Source organism: Aulonocara sp. 'chitande type north' Nkhata Bay, linkage group LG10, assembly GCF_057382095.1.
Source record: "Aulonocara sp. 'chitande type north' Nkhata Bay isolate Kocher_YH1m ecotype deep benthic linkage group LG10, A_spYH_male_GT1.1, whole genome shotgun sequence".
NCBI classification, from domain to species: Eukaryota; Metazoa; Chordata; class Actinopteri; order Cichliformes; family Cichlidae; genus Aulonocara; species Aulonocara sp. 'chitande type north' Nkhata Bay.
Window position 1 is genome coordinate 34589873 of NC_141353.1, and position 23350 is coordinate 34613222.

Consider the following 23350-nt stretch of genomic DNA (forward strand, 5'->3'; position numbering starts at 1 on the left):
GAAAAACATAATCCACATTTAAAACTTGGATTTGAAGTCCTTTCTACACCTTGGGGTTAAAATCATTTAAAAAAACGTTATCAAACTGCAGAGCAGTATCACTATTTTTATTTCAGTATCAATCTATTATCTAATTCAGTTCAATAGAAAAGTAGCCTGTATATATTTGGGTGTGTATAGGAACTGGTATCCCCCGCTGTAGTATCAACAAACGAAACATGCACCCTAGATAAGGAATGTGATCTTATCTAAAACTTATCTTTGACACACCTCAATCTATCCTACATAATAACATACAGTGTTTTAAAGAGCGTAGCTTTCCTGCTCTCAGATACTCAGCATCATCACTAAATGATTGAAAACTGAAGCTATGTGCATGGGAGCCTCCACTAAGCTCCATATGTATAACGAGAAGCCATGCTGAACAGTAAACTGTAAATTCAAACCTAATCCAAGCTAAATCACATGCTCTTAGAAGAAAGCTATGAAATGTCCGAAAGCAACTCAGTTTATCTTACAGTTAACATTTAGGTATGCATTTTCGTCGTATTTTATTACTGGAAAGCGCAGTTTGGTCTGTTGTTATTAGTTTTTCGTTTTCTTGAACTTTAAACACTACGCATAGGTTGTCGACACGGCTAGTCCTGAGCTTGGCCATAATGCTCTCCCTTTAAGCTGCTTTGCCCTCATTCTTTAGCAGTGATAAAGAGTGTACTAATGTCACTCACGATAAACGATACAAATTAAGTAACACTGTAACATATGACAATTCCTACCTGTAATTGCCTAAACATGACAGCGTTGTAGTCTTACTACAGGTTTTCGGCATTTTCCAATGAATTGTCAGCAGGTGCGACAAATGCTTTTGTGATGCTTTCAAATGCTTGCAGTAAGCTCCGACTTCTGATTACTTTGACATAAGCGACCTGCGGGGAAGCAGCTATCCTCGTAAAGAAATAAACACAAAAAACTTGGAAAATGGTGTCGTACATCAGATGATTAATTCATTTTCCCCCAAACAGCTCAATAGTTTTAATAAACTTAAGTAGTCTCCTCATTACACTTTAAAATATATATTATAAAGAGGGAAAGCTGAAAAACAACCTCTCTCTTAATGGTCTAAATTGGAAACATGGGGGGGATTAGTCCTCAATGATAGTAGGACGATTTAGATGTCCAAAATGTAGGCTAACGCTCTAAATTTTAATAAATCCAACAGCACATGAAAGCTCCGGAAGACTACACTGGACAGCAGTGACCCCTCCTGGTCTTTATTTTAACCATACAAAGGATGTAAGCACAGATATTTAGTTCCAAGCTGCCCAGTTTTTCGTAGAGAAAAACTTATATTGTTAACATGTTGATTTCACATTGGATAACACATAAAGTGTTTTGCAGCTAATGAGTTACAGTCCAGTGACATTGGAGTTACAGTCACTGACATACAGACTTTAAACCCAAACAGAATCTGAGTTGTGGTGAATGGTTATTTTAAACATTATTTACCTATTTATATGGAATTCTTTAGGATAATTCCTCCTACAACAATGATGAGTTGATTACAGCATATGTTAGAACTCAATTTGCAAGATCAATTGCATAAAATGTTTCACCTCATTTGCATCATTTCTTCCTTCTCCCAGCAGTTTCAATATACACATACATAATGAACTCCAGATAATCCCATATGTTTTGCTTGTTAAAGCTCATTACACATAGGAAGCTGCAATTCTGAGGAGAGAACCACAATCTAAAATGTATTACCTTAATAGTTTACTCACACTGATCCATTCATTTTAGAAAAAATCATTTTAGACATTTACAACATGCCAAACTTGATTTCCTTTCCATTTTTTTTATTACTCTTACTATTTTGATGAAAATATGCATTTACATTTTGGCAAATTCTGGTTTGTCTGAATTTATCCATGGAGTGCCCCCGTGTCTCAAATGAGATGCCCAGTACTTGGCTTCTGATAGTAGTGCTCCTGGCCTGGGGCACGTACCTCTACTGCGAGTTGATGTCGAGATATAAATTTACACTGAAGCAGCTTGGACTGACAGTCAACATAAAGTTTTGTTTTCAGCTGAAGTTCATTGTTGGACACTTTTTCTTCATTGGAGCTGGATTAGGGAGATATGAATACCTCCAACTAAAACATTGATTGGACTGTATGAGATTCAAAACTTTCAATATACAGTTGGAAAAAACTGAGAATAGATTACAATGGGGCTCCTTCATTGAACAGTCATTCAGTGATAAGCAGAGTTTAAAGAATGCACTAGAAGGAGTGTGTACAATACTGATTCATGCACAGATCTGTATCCACGTTAACCTTAAGAACAAGCCATTCTCTGGAAGACATTATTACTTTGCTCTTCCATCCATCCATCCATCCACCTTCCACTGCCCAATTCAGCATCACGAGGGTTTTAGAGTCTGTCCCTGTGATCATAGGGTGAGAGACAGGGCACACCCTGAACAGGTTGCCAATTTTTTGTAATACATTTCTTCCAAAATCTCAAAATGAAAAGTGAAAAATCCCCACAGTGTCCAGTTATTATTTTCCCAATGTTCATTAGAAAGGTTTTAAGAATGAACTACAATACTTTTTGAACTTTTGAACATTACCAGTCAGTCTGAATATTATTTAACTTGTATTAACAATGAAATTATAAATCTAACAGGGAACATGGAATTGTTGAAGTAGTAAGACCTCCTGTTGCTTATTAAGGTTTTGTAGCATCACCTACTGGTCTTGCAGAGTCTCTGTACCTTTTTTTTAGTAATGTATGGTTTACGATATATTTTTCACCTATACTGTCTGTCTCTATCTATGAGGACTTCTTGGTCAGCTTCAGTGGAGAATGTTAATGAATTATTCATTTCCAAAGAAAAATGTCATATCAACTTTTTCTTATCACCTGACTAAGATTAAGGAATGAAACCTATCTGACTCACACCACCAGGATAATACAAGGAAACTATGACTCATTCCCTGTCAGTTACCACTGAGTCCCTAACATATTACCATTCCTTATACAGTTGGATGGTGAATGACAATTGACATTTGGATGACAGTTAAGGATTGCACTGCATTGTGCGCGTGCGTGTGTATGTGTGTGTGTGAATTGTAAATAAAGGATGAAAGCCCTTTTTTTAGAAAGTGACAATTTTCATTTTCCAAGAGCTTATATAAAAATGTTGTTTTTGTTTAATGTACAAGTTATCTCACGCAAAAAAAAAAAAAAACAGCATCTACAGGACTTTATCTATTCAGAAGCATATCTGAGGCTTGCATCATTACCTCGAGGTTGTGGTAAATACTAATAGCCAAATTCTGCAGGTAATGATGAAAGATGGAACTAGAATCACTTTTAACCCAAGTGTACATGACGTAAAAAGTAAATTTAGGATATTATGGCTCTGCCTTTTCATTCATCCCTATTACATGAATGAAAATAAACTCGCACTCAAATTACTTCTCTAAAATGAACCACTTGGCACAGTGGGAAAGACGACCGCCCAACTATTTGTAATGCAGAACAACACGCTAGCATCTTTTTTTTTCCCTTTTAAAAAGGACGAAACGTTACTGAAACGCAATCATTTCCCAGCCACATGCGACAATCTAATATAACAAATTCCCCTCACAGCATCAGCAAAAACCATCCAGGGGGAGTTTTAAAAATCCAACGCCACCAGATTACTATCGTAATAACACGGGAACAATTCATACAATCTCTTGTGAATTTGAATTCAACATACATCGTAAGTTGCTATTCTTGTTAGTGATTAATTCATATTTCACGAGTTATGCGTACGAATTCATTTCAAAATACGAAATTTAATGAACCCCGCCAAATCCTGCGCAAAGTGGTTCAGCCCTTGAGGTCACCGGAAGTTGTTTAGCTGCCATGTTTGGTTGCTTTGTTGTAGGCTTCTACTAGGTTTCCTACAGAATTAGTAAGTGTGGAAATGGAGCCGAGCTGGAGTACGTTTCTTTTTCAAGTAAGTTGTCTCTTTTGGAGGGAAACCGGAATAGTCGGTAAAACAACCGTAGAATTGCAAACGGCTTCATATCTTAGTGGTAAATCCAGTTTTTAAACGATTAATGTCAAGAACAAGTAACCAAGCAAAACAATGGTATATGAATCCAGGCTTCCAGCTGTGAGGCTTGGGAATGACGCTAGAACAAAAAATCTAATCTCTCCAAGCATTGTTTGAAAAGCGGCATGTTTTCTTACCCCGACGATATTTGGGTATTTGCGTTTAATACTTCGACAGCGTTTGTGATTCCTTGTTTTTTTAAGTTTGTTTGCCTAGCCGGAGCCAAACATGCGGGATCACTTGGAGTGAAGCAGGAGACGCCACTGCACCGTTACAATCGAGACAGACCTGTTTTTTCCCCCCTTTGACTGAAGGCTTTGATCAGGCGCCGTGGGATAATGAGATGTAACGCTGCGACATGTTTCAGTGTAGCGTGGATAACAGAACACGCATTGTAGATTTGGCAAATCTCTGGTTAAGTGTACACAGAGGTTTTTAGCTGCTGAGATTTACTAACGGCGGTTCTCAAGTCCGCGGTGAACTTTCCGCCTGCTCCAGCCGGTTCGACACTAACTAGCCAAGTAGCTAACGATGTTCGGGCTACCTTAATTACACTCGCTTGCTAATTTAGCTTAATGTGGGCGAGGCTGCCATAATGAGCTTGCAAAACTAACGTTACAAGACTTGACGACCAGCGCTGTGCAGATTCTCTGCTTATTAACTAAGCTATTTATTCTGGTGACCGTGGTGGAAAGGAATTCAAACTATGCACACAACATCAGCTAACACTAGCAGCGAAGAGGCGCATTTGAAATTAGCAACGGCGTTACGAAATGAATAAATGCGTGCTGGGAAGGAAAGCGAGTGCTGCGGTTTAGAGTGATATCTGTCACGGTTTAGTGAATTTCAATATGTGCTAAGAATGAAGGCTATTGTTCACTCGTATTTGTGAGCTTCTCAATCGCATGGCCTTACCTAGGCTACAAGAAATGAGCTCGGAACATGGAGCAAATGAGTTTTGTAAGGATAAAGATTTCATGTTTTACAGTTGAGTCCGTTTTTGTGTAACCCCAATGCAATATAAATATATATATTTTTAGTTTCCATTCCCAATACGCACCATTTTTCCAGGTTTACCACTATTCTGCGGTCTCTTGTGTATTTCCAGTGCTTAAAATTAATTTTTACCTTTGACTCAACACTTTAGTGGGTGTTGCAAAGTTCTCCTCGTGGGAGGAACTTCCCAGTAACTTCAGGATCATTCCCAAAAATTACTTTTCAGTAAACCCTTCAAATCTGCATATGTAATGTTCACAACTTTATTTTATTCCAGGCTTTAATGATCAGATGAAGGTCTAGAGTTTAACCTGCTGCAGTAGTTGGTGCTGCACCCTTTGTCTAATAGTAATATATTTTGTGTAATAAATAAATATGTCAATGACAACGGGGGAAAAAACAGGATATGTGAATAGAAGTGCACAATTTATAGTTTTCATGCTAAAGAGCCACTTCTCTTTTTAAAAGTCTTCTAAAGTGTGGAAAAAAACTGATCATTAATGCTCTGATTAAGCTTTCACTGCTTGGTGTAAGGACATCAATGGCTGCAAAGAATCTGAATAGCTCACTTTGGCAAATAGTTTAAAGAAATCCATCTTAAGTTGTGTTCATTTCACTGCTTTTTGGACACTTTGTTTTTTTCCTGAGTTTCTGATAATTTGCTCTGCTGTCGGAGTGGTCGTTCATTCACATCTTTGTGTACTATTTCTTCATAATTGAAAAGGCAGACAGACAATGTCATTTGTCATGCAGTATCTGGCGTCTAGCCAGAGGCCCTGCGTGTATTATGTACCTCACACTGTTACTGTGTCAGTTTCATGTAAATCAGTGTGCCTTTAAATTCAGGCTCCTGGAACACTTTGAAGCATTTTTTTTTAACTTCATTGTTTTTCAACACATTATAGTTTGTTTTTTGTAAACAAGAAGTTTACATGAAAATTGGTGATATTTTCTGAAAAGCTTTGTCAGGTGTTTTAAATGACCAGTGTTGTTGCGTAAACCAGCTTAAATATTACCTGCTGCATATCCTCCTGTCAGGTAAATGCACAATGCGGGGAAAACATGTTCAAAAGAGGGGAGGGGGGGGGGGGGGCAGTGTTTGTGAGGCTACATTCAGGAAAATTGGTGAATCATGTTGTTTTCAGCACTCTGAACATGGATGTGTGAAGTGTTACACTAATAACCCTTTTAGGTAAGTGAGAAAAGTTATAACGCAATCCATGTGTGCACGAAAATCAGTTTTGGCTTTCTCCAGAAACTGCAATAGCCACTCAGAAACCCACAGTGAAAACGAATGCTTTATGGTAAGTGGAAATTGTGTAAAAGATTCTTTGTTTCTGTTTTGCCCTATTTTACCAAAACATTCAGATGGCAAATCTCAGTAACTAAATGAAGCTCATCAGATGAATAGACTGTACTGAAAATATTAAATTTTTCAGTACTCACATTGACTTGAAATAATACCCAACTTACATGACACTGAAAGAGTGTGCATAAGCATGGTGTTAGTGAGGGATGTTATCAAGTATCACTAACTCCAAGTCTTTGTTCTGCTTAAAACTGGACCTTCATAACAAACAACCCCTTTTGAAATTGCACAATCACTGTTTATATAAAACATGTTTTGGATGCTCTTGCTAGAGCTTTAGACTTGGTAGTAACTATTATGTATTCTATTTTTTTATTTTTTTCTCTCTCCTCCAACGTGCACAGTATTTTGCTTGTTGCTGCCCCCCCCCCCCCCCCCCTTGTTATTATGTTACGTATATTACTTCTTTTTTTCTTTCTTTTTTTTAACAAAGGTAAATATGTTACATATATTACTTATTATTACCTTTGTTTAAAAAAGAAAGGAAAATATTGAGGCTTGTTGGTGCCGTCGAGAATCAGTTCCATGTGTTTTTCTGCTCATATGGAAGGTTCATGTTTTTACGGTACAATATAATTCTGGTCATTTTGACTGAAATGAAAAGCACAGGTCTATAAAATGGGTTACATCAGAAATGCAGGGTATATCTGCTTGGCTATTTTTGTAGATGTTTAAGCGTTTCATAGTTTTTTGGGTACATTTTTATGGTGTTTTTTTTAAATGTATCTATTTATTTTGACATGTGATTTGTCTCAATGTCACAGCGATTGCTCATTGTAATACAGCACACCTATTAGCTATAGGGGTGTTAAATGCCACCCATTCTGGATGTTTAGAAGACTAGCCTCTGTTGAATGTCCTTAAAGGTTTGTTCACTCTTAGTAGAACTCAAATATCTGTACGAAAAAATGCGCCTTAACCAAATGAATCCCTGAAGTACAACTTTTTGGGATCATTAAAAAAAAAATTAGGGGATTGACAACATTTCAGAAGTTTGCCCACTAAGCAAACTAGACGGCAGCCAAAAAAATTCAGAACTTGAAAGAAGGACCTAGAAAAAAACTCCTCAAAAATTAGATGTACTCGAAAAACAAATTATGTAATTAGAAGTTTTGTTTCTTTCTCTGCCCCTCTTTTCATCCCTGTCATCAGTTTTTGCCTGTGATGGAAAAATTGAGATTTCGGCAAGCAGCTGTAGAGTGTGGCACAAAAGACTAAAGAAAGACAGCGCATAATCTAACTCAGACCGTGAGCGCAATTCAAGCCTACAGTGGCCCATGGAGCCATCAGGACACTCCCTCCATTTTGATGTTATTTATGAGGGAGCAGCCCCACTTGTCAGAGCGCATTTGTGTCAAAATGGTCAGAGCTGCATGAAGGCACAGCAGCTTACAGGCCCTGCACCTCTGCATAGAGGGCCAGGCTGTCTACACTGGCTACGTCTGCTGTTCACAAGCTTCACAAAGGGGGGTTCACTGCTAGTACCCCACCTCCCCCCTCCAACCCAAACATAAAGCTCTCCCCACCCCTGTTGTGCCAACGGACGGGTTAGCATTGGCATGATGATGACTAATCCTGGAAGGTGGCAAGTGTAAGCAGGTGCTCAGACAAATGGATGGGTGGCATTCTCCTCGAGTTCCCAGGTCCCATTGCATATGTAGGAATGACGGCTAGTTTCGCTGAGTAGTGTGTGGATAAACAATGTCCCCGTCCCATGAATAGATGAGCCAAATCAATGAAGATGAGCATACAAAGATCCCCTGCTGAGGCCCGAGTGCATCACTGCTCAGATTTGTGTCTTTCACAATAGGCTAGATGACATAAGGAGGACATTGTGAGGTTCATTTTTCTTTTCTGTCCCGTCTTCTCTTTTGCAACTTTTTTCTTGGCTAGCCTTCTTCGATGGATGATTGAACCTCAAAGAGAAAGGTCAAGTATTTCAGCTTGCTTTTCTCGCTGGTGGTTGACAACATCGATAGAGTAGTCCTGAGTGTGTCCAGTCGCTGAAAAAACGGTGTTAACTGTGTTTCTTTTCTTTTTTTTCATATTTGGATATATGAAAAAGAATGAATTGTTATGAGAAGTGTGATAGATTTTTTTTTTTTTTTTTTTAACTGAACTAATTGAATTAAACTCCATTGATATTTATTGTGATGTCATTTTTTTTGTTTGTTTATTTATTTTTTAAAGAAAATAAGGCAGCCGGATTTCATACAGCTTCCACTATCTCCATTCTGCCCCAAGTACGCCCAAACAGTCATGGATGATTTTAGCTGGTCACAGCAATGGTACAAAACTCAAATTGTGTCTGATCCATTTAGTCAGGAAATTTGATTACTTAATGAGTGAAACCCCAGCTTAGCATCTTGTTGCTATTGGTAATTACAACCAGCCATTTCATCCCATTTGTGCTGCGGCAGTAGCTGGCATTGGTTTGTACTTGCAGATCCCCAGGGGGGGTGCAAAAAAATCTCAAAGCAGTTATTCCCGATGTAAAGTTTTATTTTTATTCTGTTGCCCTTTATTTTCCTGTCGTTTAACTCCTTTACTTACACAATAGAGCAGAAGTATGGTTATCCCAAATCAGCTGGGTACCTGAGATGATGGCCTGCTCTTTAGGAGCCTTCTTGGTAGTTAAACTGCGCTCTGCTACGGCTCTTATTTGGTATGCCTGTTTTGCAGTCACATGATGAATGTGAGCACCGTCACGATGGTATCCTTTTTCATCCAGCACAGCTTTGTATTCTGTAACAGATTACTAACACATATTGTGTTTATTGAGTTGTCAGTTTCCAGTGAGGGAACACCTGGCTTCAACGCTTTTTGTTTCTTGGTCATTAAGTTTGTTTTTTGTTTTTCTTTAGATTATGGCGACTTTATTTTTCTCTCGCAGTTGTTATCATTATTATTATTATTATTATTATTATTATTATTATTAAATCTTTAGTATTATCTTTAGTACCTTGTTACTTTTGTTTTATAAGTAGAAGTATAGTATTCGTCTTCATTTAACCAAAAACCCTCTGTGTTTGATTCATCAGCAGGCCAATGAAGCCCTCCACCACCAGCACCAGGTGGCCCAGAACAGCCTGCTACCACTTCTCAATGCAGGAGCTGAGCAAGTTGACCAGAAGCCTATCCTGCCTATCCAAATAGACCAGAAGCCACCTGCCAATGCTGCTGAGCTTCTCAAAGACAATGTCGCCAGCGGAGGTGGTCAGCGGCTTCCAGTGCCTGTGATAAAGAAAGAACACAAAGGCAAAACCCCTTTTGTCTGCGGCTACTGTAACAAGGCCTTTCGCGACAGTTACCACCTGCGACGTCATGAGTCCAGCCACACCGGTATCAAGATGGTTTCACGTCCAAAGAAGACAGCCCAAACAGCCCCCACCATGGTCCCCATGATCGGCACCATGCCACGAGAAAACAACGGCAACTCTTCCTACATCTCCACAGTAGCTGGCATCCTCTCCACAGCAACAACCTCTGTTTCCTCAGGCACAAGTATCATGACATCACCTGCAATGGGCAATGTGCCGCAGCAAAATGTCCCGAAGAAACCTGCCAAACCTGTCAAGAAGAACCATGGATGTGAGATGTGCGGCAAAGCCTTTCGCGACGTATACCACCTGAATCGTCACAAGCTGTCCCATTCAGATGAGAAGCCTTTTGAGTGTCCCATCTGCCAGCAACGCTTTAAAAGGAAGGACCGCATGACCTACCATGTTCGCTCTCACGATGGGGGTGTCCACAAGCCCTACGTATGTTCTGTGTGTGGAAAAGGCTTTTCCAGGTAAGGATCAGGTTTTTGTCCTTTGATCTGTAAGGAAACTAGTACAACAGTCATCAATAGTTCAACTCCACTAGATTGACTGATAATGCTGCTGTCAGTTTTTCCCTTCAGTTACTCACCTGTCTGTATTTGTTAATTCTACACCTAAATTGTTCAGTATGTCTCTAGTTAAAAATGAATTTTCCACATTGAGCATCTCCAATGTGAATTTGTTTTTCCAATATCCTGCCAAACAGGTCTGTCATAGGGATTCAGACTGACACAGGAATTCCATAGGGAGATAAGATTACTGTTTTAAATTACAATCATTTAGTTCATGAGGTGCTGGATGAAGTTTTAGTCTCTGTTAGATAATGGCATAACATTCTTTATTATACAGTACCACCATGCAGATAATAGATGGTCTAAATGTCATTTTGAGATAAAAACCCCAAACAAAAAATAATTTGCACTGATAAGAAGAACAAGAAGTCCTAAAAACATGTTATGGCCACCGAGGTCTCGAAGATGTTTGAAACAACCTTACCTTGTTGTGGCAGCTGGTTTCCCACAAGCATCCATTTTGTCAGGCTTCAAGCTTACTTGCAGATAAAACCACAGTAGCTTGGACCCATTAGCTTACAATAATCAACTACTGGCAGCTGCAAGAGCATTTCTGTTGTGATGAAAGTGTGTGAGATAACAACAAGAAGTGTTTGTTGGTTCAAAACCAAAGTGAAGTCATGCCTTTCATATGGAAAATGTCCATATGAAGATGTGAAGAATGCCAACTTAGTAGTTTGCTGCTTGGGGTTTTTTGTTTGATTGTTTTTTTTTACTACAGCTGGTCTCCTAAAGCAGGAGCTGTCAGTTTATTGACAACTTTAGACGAAGAACAGCCCTCAAATATGGAGCAAGAAATGAAGTGCTTTAGGTTTTATTTACTGGAGTTCTCCAGCTAAGCTAATCGGCCTGTCCACAAACCTGACAAAGTGTTCTCCAGGGTAACTGGGAATCCCTCCTTGTTGTTGCACTAGCCACTAGTTTGTTTGGGATGAGTTTACTTAGGTTGTCTGTGGAATTGTGAAACTGAGTGCACTAAGAAGCTAGTAGCACTCCTCGTGTGTACATGTGATCAGTCCTTCAAGGGGTTTGGTAGGCAGTGAGAATGTCAGCCACACTGATAATACAGAGTGGCACAAGAAAATAGTAAACTGATGAAAAAATGGCGCTGTTTTTACAACCCTTCTGTTCTATTCCTGTGCTTTTAATCAACAACTAACAAGGCTACTATAAACAGGAAATGTGCATCTGAGAGCTAATTTATTCTTATGGGAGGGGAGACAAAAAGTAATTTCACCCTCTGGTGATTGCATTCGGGGGTCATAGGGAAAAGTCCTGACTTGTCTATGCAGAATTTCAATAAATAAATAATGATAAATACATTCTAACAACCAGTCTTTTATGAGTGTGTCCTTGGCAGTCCACAAATGGCTGCTGCAAAGGAAAAAAAAATCATGCTTAATAGATTGAAGTATTAAATTTTACCATCTTTCATGCATGCAGTTAGTTTTGAATGCAAATGCTAGATTCTACATATTTCATGCTTTACCCAAGGTACACTGAACTGCTACCCAACAGCTTGTACATTTGTAAGTGAATTATTCACGTCATGGTGTTTGGAATAGTCAGCCGCACTGTGATTTGATATAGAGCAAATAATTATGTCAATCTAGTGTCCGTGTTGCTCCAACGTGGCCTTTTTTTTTTTTTTTTTTAATGTTTATTGCTGGGGTTAGCAGTTTAAACTTGTACTTGTAATGACCCCCCACACCATTTCAACCACATGTTTAAAAAGTCGCACATGGAAGAGCACCACTGAAGTACCAAAGGAGGGGGAGGCGTCACTTGTCACTTTGCAGTTCCCGCCAGCATGTCACAGACTCTTTCCCCTGGGAATTCACTGAACCATGCGGTAATGTTTAGGTCAACACTTTTAACATGAAGTAATGACTTTAAGAAGGTTTAATAGTGACATTTAAAATTTTGTTAAAAGCCAAGTGTTTGTTAAACCTGATGTGTACATAAATCAGTATTGACTTAGCAGAGAGTCGTGATAACATTAAAAACAAAAAAACAGCAAGCTGTGTGCCGCAATACACAGCTTCAACAAAAACATCAGCAGTGTACCCTGGCCAAGCGGTAACATTAGCACTGTGCTGTGTAGGGCAATCTCAGGCATGCCTCCAACTTGGTGACGTCGAGCAGCGATTCATCAGCATACTGGAAAGTGAGAATGAGGACTGAGTAACAGGGCACTGAGTCACTGCCACTCAGCCGGATCTGTAGACAGGCACTGTCTGGAGTCTGCTCTCCTCATCAGTGGGGCAAGGGGAAAAGAAAAAAATCTTTATTCCGGTTCATGGCACCCATGAGAAGATCCTACTTGACTCCTCTGATTTTATTTTTTAAAAAAGAAGAAAAAAAGAAGGGACTCCAGCAGCATGAAACTTTCCGGTTTGGAAGCAGCTGCCAAAGCAGTAGCCCTTGCTCACTCCATTATGGCACTTCTAACATGATTCAGCTCACAGCTTCACTAGAACTGACATGCTGACAGAGGAGGATCAGTGCCACGAAGACGTTTGTGAATGTTGGCCTTTCGCTGTAAATCTCAAGCAGTTTTCCTGTGAACTTTGCAAATTATATGTATGTTTGTTTGTTTTTATAGCTAGTTTGACATAAAAACACATTATGAAGCTTTAGTTTAAGCTTGAACACTTGGAATACAGAAGGCAAGTTTCAGCAATTTCTTAATCAGTTTTCAGTGGGTTTTTTTTGTTTGTTTTTTTTATTGTGTAATAGACAAGGTATATCAGTACAGTCATGGTGTAAGTAGATATTAAGTGTTCTCAAATCCCCGCTTAAAGTTCTATAACAAAAGGAGCAATATAGATCTTCTCTATATGCTCAGTTATAATAGTTTTCCCTTAAAGGCAGTTTTTAATACCTATAAATATACACATCATATTTTGGCACAGGTACATGTTCTTATCAGAAACACAAGTCAGCACAGCCATGGATTATTGTTGTTTGTTGAACAACAGTTGTGCCATACGTGGTCTTCTTCTAATCCTCAGAGAGAGATGCAAATTCAGATTAGGACTTGTGTTAAGAAGTATCAAGAAAATTCCTGGAACTTCATATTCATTTCATTTTCATATATGTGTAATAACAAGGATGTTAGGAACTAAGCACAGCAATAATAATCAAACTGTCAGTTTATTCAAATATCATGTCAAAAATGTCCTTTTCATTGTGTGTGTGTGTTCAAAAGTAGGTCAAACACATTTACGCACGATTGATCATGGAGAATTAACTACCATTGACTGAATTTTTCGGGATTTTTTTGTGCCCATCCCCTCATTATCTAAGTAAACAGAGCACATCCGTACACTTCTGCACTTGTAATGCATGTTAGGCTTTTCACTTTATGCTTGTGCACGTCCATGATGCGCCTTTAGTAAATTATTAACACTTGTTGTATGTATTGTAACAACATATAGGTTTGGTTAAATCGCAAGCAAAATAAATGTCAAATGAATTTGGTGAAGTCTTTTAAAAGTGTTAGCAGACGTTATACCAGCCCTACAACTGGTAGCTTTTTGTTGGGTTACAGAAACCATATTATAAATAAATCTCCACACAATGAAGTACAAATTGTCTCATCTATATCTAATGGAACTCAAATGTATCGTCTTTAAATTTTAACCATGTTTTTGTTGTCATTTTTATCTAGGCCAGACCACTTGAGCTGCCATGTGAAGCATGTGCATTCCTCAGAAAGACCGTTTAAATGTCAAGTAACGGTGAGAAAAATGGCTACTTTGCAGCTTGTTTTGTTTTTTTAAATCATTTTTAATATCGTGATTTCACTGCACTGACCTTTTACCCCATCTGCTGTGCGACACCAGGCCTGTACCTCTGCTTTCGCCACCAAAGACAGACTCCGTTCCCACATGATTAGACATGAAGGCAAAGTCACCTGTAGTATCTGCGGAAAGATGCTCAGCGCAGCCTACATCACCAGTCATCTGAAGACTCACGGGCAGACCAACTTTAACTCCTGTAACAAAGGTTCGTCACACACTGGGAGCAAGTACAGCAGCACCATAGGGCCGTGCATTTAAAAACGATGGAAACCAATCCCTGCATATTGCCTTCGCATTACTGTAAGCAATAAGGGATAAAGGCAGTAATATCGTACAGGCTGTGAGTTTGCCAGAGCTTCGAGTGGAGAGCATTTTTAGAAAAATGTGGTTTTTGAAACTAGCTCAAACCATCTAAGGTGTTGTCCTAAAGTTTCATGCTCTTCTCTTTTTTTTTTCAAGAGTGCGGACTTTAAAAAAAAAAAGTATTAAATGCCAGTCTCTTTATGTATTAGCAAGACTCATTTTGTTGGTCACCATACCGCTGCAGTTGTCATAAAAGCTGTCAACCTGTACATGTTGAGCACCACTGACCTGTGCTGATCCTCGCTATTGCTGTAATATTTGTGCAAAGTACAAGATAATGGTGTTTATTTTGTTTTTGTTTTTGCTAAATGCTGCAAAGCTAAGTAAAATGCTTGTTCTTGGGTTTCTCCAGACGGTAACGAAGTCTGCAATTCTGCTTCAGCCACGCCTGTGACCATCTCTGCCCCCATCACTTCAGCGATGAATCGGGGCAATGCGAACAACAACAACCCCGTCACCATCGCCGCACAAATGAACATTAGCACCAACACGGTCAACATCACATCTCCAGTCAGCCTCCAGCACCCTGTCACCATCACTGGGCCCGTCAACATCGCCTCCGTGAACATCCCGGCAACCGCGCCTATGAATATCGCCCACCCTGTCGCGATCACAACCCCGATGCCTATGAATATAGCCGGGCCGCTCAACATCGCCATGAGGCCAGTGGATAGCATGCCTTTTCTCTCCCAAGTCTTGCCTTCATCCCCACCTTGGTAAAAAATGTAAAAAAAAAAAAATTAAAATAAAAGATAAAAAGGAGGGAGCAAGGTGAACTGGCCAAGAAGAAAGGGAAAATGAAGTGAAACAAGAGACTCCTGTCCTCACAGCTGAACCTCGGGCTCGGCTCTTTCTCACCTAGAACAGCGCTCACTTCTCCGAGCTCTGAAGTGAATATTTACACAAGCTGTGCGGCCAGTAGGAGCTCACCAAGTCCCAGCTGTGTCCCAACCGAGGTTAAGTGACTGGCATGGGACGCAGAATAAGAGTAGAATTTGAGTAGGATTTATCTTGAAATCAGGACAGCCGTAAGACTTAGTGTAGTCAGTTAGAACGATGAAACTGTGATTTGTATTATGACAAATGAGAGGATTCCTCATCCTCGAGGACTCCTTAGGAAAACACATCAGTGCTTTTTGTAAAAGGGAGATGGGAAATGAACTGAAGCAATAACTATAAATTGCTGTATTTGATGTTTTACAAGTTCTCTCCCAAAGTCTCTGGGTGTTACTTTGTATATTGGTTTTTGTTTTTTTTGTTTTTTAACTATAGCCTGCTAATCACTATTTAATGTTATAGGAAATGAGTCTAGTAAAAGGGACAGCAGCTTCCACTTGCATGGAAGAATATTTTTTCACATTGCTATAGCATTTCTTTTGTATTCTCAGATAATAGGTATGCTCTTGAGGTACACTGACTAACTTGTACAGTTGACATAGTAATGTATTTTCCACGTCAGCATTTTAATTTTTGCTTTTAGCAAGTGGATATCAAGACACTGTCCTCTTGACTATGAAATATTTCTATTTGTTTTTGTATGTATGGACACACAAAGTCCTGTTTTTATTTTCCTATTTGTAGTGTTAATTTTTTTTTGGTTTTCTTCATGAATTCAGAATGGAACGAATCTTGCACTGAAAGAATATCCTGCATACAGGTGAACAGCAGTATTATTGAAGATCAAAGTGGCGTCTCAGTGTTTTTTGCAGCAACCGCAAGCACTTGAGCACCATCTAGTGGCTGATTGTGGAAAGCCTTGCAGTGAAGCTTTTTCAGGCTGTTACCCGTCACCATGGTGGTGACTAAACGTACTGCTCAAAAAACAAATAAAAACAAAAAACCGAGGGAACACTTGAACAATTTTTAACTTCTAAAATTTCGAATCCAACCCTCAAAGTGTTGGTGATTTTGATTACACAATGGATGTCAGTAATGATTTTCAAACTGAATGTTTCATTAATCAAGGTCTGATTTTAAGTGTCACCTTATTTTTAAAGCAGCATACTTTTGGCTGACTCTTCTGCACACTTTTACTTTTTTCTTTCTTTCTTTTTTTTCTGTTTCATCCCCAACCATATGCTAAGGATGCTTCGCTCAGGAAACGTATAGAAAAGCCCCATTACTCATGAACGCGGTTCTTTTTATACTGATATCTACCACGTGTCATGATTCCTCTCCATGTAACTTTTTGGATTCCCTAAAAGATTTGGCATCGTGGGGTTTGACTTCAGTGAGGAAGAAGTTGTCCAAGACTTTTTGTTTTGTTTTTAATAGCCGTCCATTTAAAATGATAAATGACTGTACAATGGAATACATGCTGTTTACCTTTTTTAAATTTCCTTTAAAGTCTCAGTCTGCATAGGTACAGTATGTGGCTGGGAACTGTTTAATCAAATGCAAGTTTGTGTCCACTGAAACAACAGGCGAGACTGACAATGCATGACCCCGAACACTGTAGCTGTTGACCTTCTTTTTTTTTTTTTCTTTTTTTTTTTTTTTTTTTTTGTTTGTTTGTTTGTTTGTTTGTTTGTTTTTAGTGAATGCCATGGTATTTCAGCAGTGTTTCAGCTCATCTGAGTTGACAGAGTTTATACTGAAAAATGCAATATGCATGTTTGTCTTTTTTTTTTTTTTTCTTTTTTTTTTTTTTCCCCAAGTTTTGTTTTAAACAAAATATTAGTCTAGCGTTTTTGTTTTTTTTATTTTTGTTATATTTACGTAGATACACTATAATAGCCTGTTTGCCAAATTTGAAACAATAATGATGTGATAAACTGAATATTTCTGGTGGAATTGAACATCTCTTTATTTTTAAGGAAAATGGTTAATTGGAAATTCCAGGACATTTGTGAAAGCAGTTGAATGTATATCTTTGTACAAAACTATTTTAGTTCCATGGATAAGGTAGTTACAATAGATGTGAAAGATAACCTTTTTTATAAATTTTTTGTATTAGAACATTAACATTGATAATTTTGTATATATGAGACACTAGGCTTTCTGACTAGCAGAAAGGTCAAACATTCCTACATTTTTTTTTTAAATGTACGTTTGTCAGATTATTACATAAACATGCGCAATGTTATGTGCCTTTTATTTGGGTTGTCTAAATAAAAGAAAACTATCAAATGTGTTTATGTATTAAGTATAGTTCAAAGTTAATACAGCACTGTAACTACAAACATATCAGGATCTTAATGAAACTTATAACCCTCCGTGCTGCTGATTATCCTTTCCTTTTCACTCGCCAAACCCAGGACTAATTATTACTAGACCTGTTGAATCAAGAAATCACTTAAATAGAAACCCGTTGGACAAAGAACATTAGGTGAAAGAATCTAACAAAAACGACAACAAAAAAACAGAACATGCCATGAACTAAAACAGAAACAAAAACATTGACATGTATTAGCCTGGAAAAGGCCACAAACTCGTTCCTAAACCTTTGGGACAAACCTTTGGGGAGATTCATTGTCCCTGGAACAGTGGTGAACGTTCCCAGTAGTCGGCAGCCTACCAAAATTACTCCCAAGAGCACATCGCAGACTCATCCAGGAAATCAGAAAAGAACCCAGAGCAGCGTCTGAACTGCAGGCCTCACTTGTCTCAGTTAAGGTCAGAACATCTTGATGGTCAGAGTCTGTTGAGAAAATATTCTGAGGCAACTAGACAAAAATGTAACTTTTTGGATTGCCTCCCGTTACACGTGGGGTCAAACTAACACAGCATTTAATTAAAAATTAAAAGAACATCATACCAACAAACGCACGGTCTCTGAATTAAAAGAACTCAGCAAATAAGAGGGGGGCAGAATTCCTCCATGACAAACATCTAATTGCAGTTTTTGCTGCCAAAGGTGGCACAACAACTTTTGGTTTAGGGGACAGTTACTTTGTTATCTAGTGCCAGGTAGGTTTGGGTAGTTTTTTCCCTTAATAAATAAAATCATTTAAAAACTGCAGATGAACAGTACCTGAAGGTCCCATTGTTAAGAAATAGGAAAAATAGAGATTAAGGATTCATCTGTCCCTTAAGTTGATCCATCTACTGTTCACTGAAGCCTCATCAGAAATGGCTTCAGTGGAAGAGTGGCTCATTCACTCATTAGCGCTTCATCAGCATTTAAAGAAGGGAAATGGGGCAGAGGTAGGCCATTACAACAGAAGAGCTGTATTAAATATAGACATTCGAGCTTGAGATTGTACAAACTCTGTTTTCCACATATATTTGCTCATGTTTTAGTAAACCTATTCCCCATTTTCCTAGCAGCATATAAGAAAATGTGGGCCTGAGCTTTATAACCTCAGCTAGTTTCCCTAGATTTGATTAGCATACACACAGTAGCTGTGAACACAATGACAAAGTTGTTTATCCGTTCTAAATGTTTCTCACAGTTGCATTCAAATACATGTTTGAAAGAGTTTAAATCTAATATTTCACAAAATAAGAAAGGTTTCTGAATTCAGCAAGAATGTAGATTTGTATAAACCTTTTGTGTAACATATATTAACATTTGCAAGCCACTGGAACTCTATATACTTTAAGTGAAATACAATTTTGAATATTTTTAAAATAATAGTTTATCTAAAAAGAAAAAAAAGTTGAAGGATGACTCCATACAAGGTCAGACTGGATAATAACTCAACTGTGTCACAGCCAATAAAATTCAAACCAGACCAGCTGTGGTACTGTACTTATGCTTACTGTTGGTAACTTATTATGTGTTCTCACTTTGATGTGCTGTAAGAACGGTTTTGACTGTTAGAACAGCTCTTTCTGAAACAGACTGGCCTTCACATGTTGGACGCACAAACACACACACACACAAAATCATGTTTCATTCTTAGATAATGTATTCTTTGCATTGCTATCTGAAATGACTGAATTGGGTAAACTGTTCCACCAGCATGATTACCAAGCAGGAAACAAACCGAGAGGCTGGTTGGAGCAGGTGCTGCTAATCAACCATGAAAGCCATTAGCCCAACACATGCTCTGTTCAAGTGTTTAATGTCCACTGCTAGTGTGTGTGAAACACAGACTTTTAATGTTATTGATAATGACTGCTTATGAGTATGCATATCCTTTCATGAGATCTAATTTCCTTGACTTTATCCAATGGAAGTTCTTTAACACTCTTTTTAACAGATGTCCAGCAGATGGTGGTGTTGGCCACTGTGTGGAGTGGAGAAATCAGCTGCAGTTCACTGCTGTCTTACTTCTTTATTCACGTTGTGATTCATGCAGTCACATCAAACAGTGTGTACATAGGTCTGTATTTGAAAGTATTGTTTTAAAATTACATTTATTTACCAAACTGACAGCCAGAGTGATAGTAGCTGATTTTTGTTTTGCTTTATTTTATTTTGCACATTTTTCTTACATTTAGTTTTGTTTTAATTAGTTCGCAGGGTGAGTTTTCTTATTTTAGTTTCCATTTTTTTTAAGTGTTCAGTTTACTTTTATTATTTTCAGTATTAGTTTAAATTTCATTTATAAGGGACTAAAAGTGAAGGCATTTCCTATACATTTGTTCTTTGTTATTTTAGTTAGTTACCTAAGTGCATCATACCATTTGAGTGTGTTTTTCTGGCACTGTAAAACATGCTTTTCTATGACTCACAATTAATTGAAATGCTGTTGATGGACATATTTAAGAACTGTAAAATTAGTTCTTAAAAATGGTCCTGAATTGGAATAATCCTCACTGATTCTTTTAAAATAAAATGGAGCAACTGAAATTCACCTCTTAGCTAATGTAAAATGTTGGTATGTATAGTTAGTTTAAAAAAAAATCAGCAAAAGCAAAAGCAAAGCATTTTTCAGAGCACCAAAGCAGATTTATGACTGTCACCTTTTTTTTAACTGACCCAAAATTTCGAATGCAGTATTTATAACTAAAGTAGTGAAAGTAGGAAGCACACAGAAGACTGTATTTCTGGATAAATAAGAGCTAAAAACTAAAAGGTTTCCACTGGGAAGTTGTGTAAAAAATACCAGTAAAAACAGCAATCAGTGATGATCAAATTATTTAAAACCTGCTTGCTGTAACTAACAAAAGACTGCAAAGTTACAAAATTCTTAAGAATGAGTTTCCCACCAGTGGAACATCTCACAACTAATTATGCTAAATATTAACAGGACTGGGCGAAATAACAGAGGAACTCCCAGAGCTTTTCTAAAGTAAAGCTGTGGAGTGGGTCATCAAGTTGTGAAGGCTTTGTGGGCACATAGGCCAACAATTTAAAATTCTATGGACGCTTAATGATTTTATCATCTACAGAAGTGTCATTAAAGAAGAAAAACTCATACTGAATTGATCCTTCAAGTTACACTAAAACTGAAATCTTTTTTTTTAAATCACAGAAGTTGCATTCATGGATAAAGAGAGAGACCATCTGGCTCAATAGCCAGCATCTGTGATGGTATCTGCGCACATGGTATGAGTAATTTGTAAATCTGTGAAGGTCCCATTAATCCTGTGAACAATATATACAGGTTTGGGAGCCACATATGCTGCCATTCAGGGAAGAACTTACTTATTTCAACAAGACAATACACACCACACTCTGCGGGACACAACAACAAAAAGACCTCATGGTGAAGGAGTTCAGGTGAACTCTCCTGCCTGTAATCCAGAAACTGTTATCTAATGAAAACATTTATGATTGGATAATTACTACTGGGTTTTGTCTCACTGATGTAAAAATCGCGATTGTGCAGAATTATAGAAAATACTTAAGGGTTTACAAAGCTATGTGCACCTGGGATAAGTATCCAAACAGTGCAATGAGACAAGTGTCTTGTTAGCTATGCTGCAGGCCTCGTGGGCAGGCTTTCCAGGTCAGAGGTCGCGGGTCTTAAATGCTGTTTTTGGGGCTCACCCTCTGAAGACCTGAAGGGATGCCTGCTGGGAATCCTGGCTAGCAAAGCAGATGGAATTAGATTGTCTACGGTCTAATTTAATCTAAAGCCGGGAGCTCCGTGCCGCGTGTTGTGCCTTGGCTGTCCAATAGTACAACAGTTTAAAGGGCTTAAGAGACCATGAGGCTGGGAAAGGATCATGTCGTCCTCAGCTCTCTGAGTTGTGTCAAGCGAGCTGACCGTTGTGCTTATGCTCCACTCAGATACTTGTGGGATTTCTTACATGATGTACAATCATATTTCTGAGGTCAATGGCCAGTTATTTTCAAGTATCATTTAAAATGGAAACAAAATCTTGGGGGAAAAAACTGCAGCAAAAACAGAAAATGGGGAGGAAGAACAAATGGTGAGACTGATTTTTTCTTTTTTTGTTGTCCTTATCAATACGGTACATGTTTCACGAGAAAGAGCGCACATGAGGTAAAAAAATAAAAACTGCTCAAAATTCACCTTTTTGTCATATGTGAGTTTAATAGTTATGTCCCCTACAAAGACACAGGATCCAAAAATAGCTGTCGTTATATTTCGAAACACAGAATAACCATCTTTTCCATTTTGCTCGGTGTGTTTGATTACTAGAGCATGTCCTCGAGTAGAGAAACTTTTAGCATACTAGTATTGTTTTCTTTGTAAAGCCCTTATTACAATGATCCCTCTGTTACCGCTTTGTAACTTGATTTTGAAGGCAGAGGAGCTGAAATTGGCGTGGTGTCCTGCTGGCATTTCATCATCAAATCTGTGCTGTTAATACAGCAAGGCTGAATTCACAAAGTGGTGGACCAACAACAACAATAACTCGAGAGTGAGACTTTGTGTCTGTTTCATTCCATTACAGCAAGGCTCCTACATGTACTTCTAATATATTTGTGAGAAAGTTACAGTGTCGCCTTGAAAAGATAAAGCAATTCAACAAGCTGCTTAGTTTAATCGACTTACATTTTAATATTTCATATAGCAATCTAAGCTTGTCGGATTTCCTAGTAAGTCTCTTTTGTGTTTCAGTCGAGATTTAGGTCTGTCCAACTTGACGTGTTGTTTGTGAGTAAATATTGATTAAACTTCAAACATAAAGAGACTACTTATCAGCGTCACCTTTCTCAACCCATGATTCTAAATTTAAAGAACTTGCTTATACTGTATGTGCATTAATAAACATAACATTTTAATACAGCCGGGTTACAGATTATTTTAAGCCGAACTAAAGTTGTTCATTTTGACTTTAATAGCTTCTAGTGATTTGAGGCTGACTCAGTGGTGTACCAAAACAGCTAGAGTGAGGTTTCTAATCCCTCTACTTGGTTTTTCACTTCTGCACTGTCTGATTTCTATGTGCTACCATGTGCGGCTGATATTTGGACTGGTGTAAATTTTTTTTTTTTTTTTTTTTTTTGGCCAGTGTAAGACACAGTTACATTTTCCCTGCAAATCAGAAGAGGAGAAGAGACAGACAGATGGAGGAGAAGGAACACAGGGCTACATGAGAAGTGACTCACGTTCCATTGTATAATCAGGGTATATTAAAGGAAGGAACATCACACCCTCATTGCAGCAATAAGCCATGTGTACTGCTACTTAACGGTTGTGGAAACCTGCAAATTCATCCCACCCCCACAGATATAATATGCACTGTCCTGATATGAGGACAGACGACCTACCTCGGCTTCGACTTTGCAGTAACAAATTGTTATTCCTTCATTTCTGCCTCCATGCATCCTATGGCTTTCGATGCTCTGTGAGGATGACAATAAAATCACTTTTTAGTCTCTTTTGTGCCAAATATGCATATAAAAGTGTACTAAATATGCACATATCCTTTATTCTCTGGGTGTAAAGCTCACTTTTACTCAAAGTACACCTTGTATATTTCACTATGCAGTTATGATGTCG

At 38.3% G+C, this 23350-nt stretch overlaps 3 protein-coding genes across 6 annotated transcripts in view; 2 read left to right on the forward strand and 1 right to left on the reverse strand.

The window, feature by feature from the left end:
* LOC147321278 (unconventional myosin-XVIIIa-like) overlaps nt 1-904 on the reverse strand; it is a 61025-nt gene extending 60121 nt beyond the window's left edge. For both annotated transcript variants that reach the window (XM_086309642.1, XM_086309639.1), the window contains exon 1: nt 777-904. The gene's annotated coding sequence lies outside the window, so the exon portion shown is untranslated. The remainder of the gene's footprint in view (nt 1-776) is intronic.
* Nucleotides 905-3897: 2993 nt separating this feature from the next.
* vezf1a (vascular endothelial zinc finger 1a) lies at nt 3898-17673 on the forward strand. Of its 2 annotated transcripts, none has more exons than XM_086309645.1 (5): nt 3898-4012; nt 9518-10269; nt 14045-14114; nt 14220-14382; nt 14893-17673. In XM_086309645.1, exons 1-5 carry the CDS (start codon nt 3980-3982, stop codon nt 15258-15260), a joined length of 1386 nt encoding a protein of 461 aa, XP_086165771.1. In that variant the 5' UTR covers nt 3898-3979; the 3' UTR covers nt 15261-17673. The 2 variants fall into 2 exon arrangements, with proteins under 2 accessions (XP_086165771.1, XP_086165772.1); XM_086309646.1 differs by lacking the exon at nt 3898-4012 and adding an exon at nt 4418-5071.
* A 3928-nt stretch (nt 17674-21601) lies between these two features.
* Nucleotides 21602-23350, forward strand: part of ksr1a (kinase suppressor of ras 1a) — a 34449-nt gene continuing 32700 nt past the window's right edge. For both annotated transcript variants that reach the window (XM_086309647.1, XM_086309655.1), the window contains exon 1: nt 21602-21809. Coding sequence is in view for 1 of the 2 variants with exons in the window: in XM_086309655.1 (XP_086165781.1) it covers nt 21807-21809 (3 nt within the window). In the remaining variant the exon portion in view is untranslated. The remainder of the gene's footprint in view (nt 21810-23350) is intronic.

What these genes read in the sequence shown, in the direction of transcription:
- vezf1a (XM_086309645.1), top strand. Translation starts at nt 3,980, where the DNA reads ATGGAGCCGAGCTGGAGTACGTTTCTTTTTCAA. An exon ending in TGTGGAAAAGGCTTTTCCAG is followed by an intron (nt 10,270 to 14,044) that starts GTAAGGATCAGG and finishes ATTTTTATCTAG; the next exon opens with GCCAGACCACTTGAGCTGCC. An exon ending in CTTTAACTCCTGTAACAAAG is followed by an intron (nt 14,383 to 14,892) that starts GTTCGTCACACA and finishes GGGTTTCTCCAG; the next exon opens with ACGGTAACGAAGTCTGCAAT.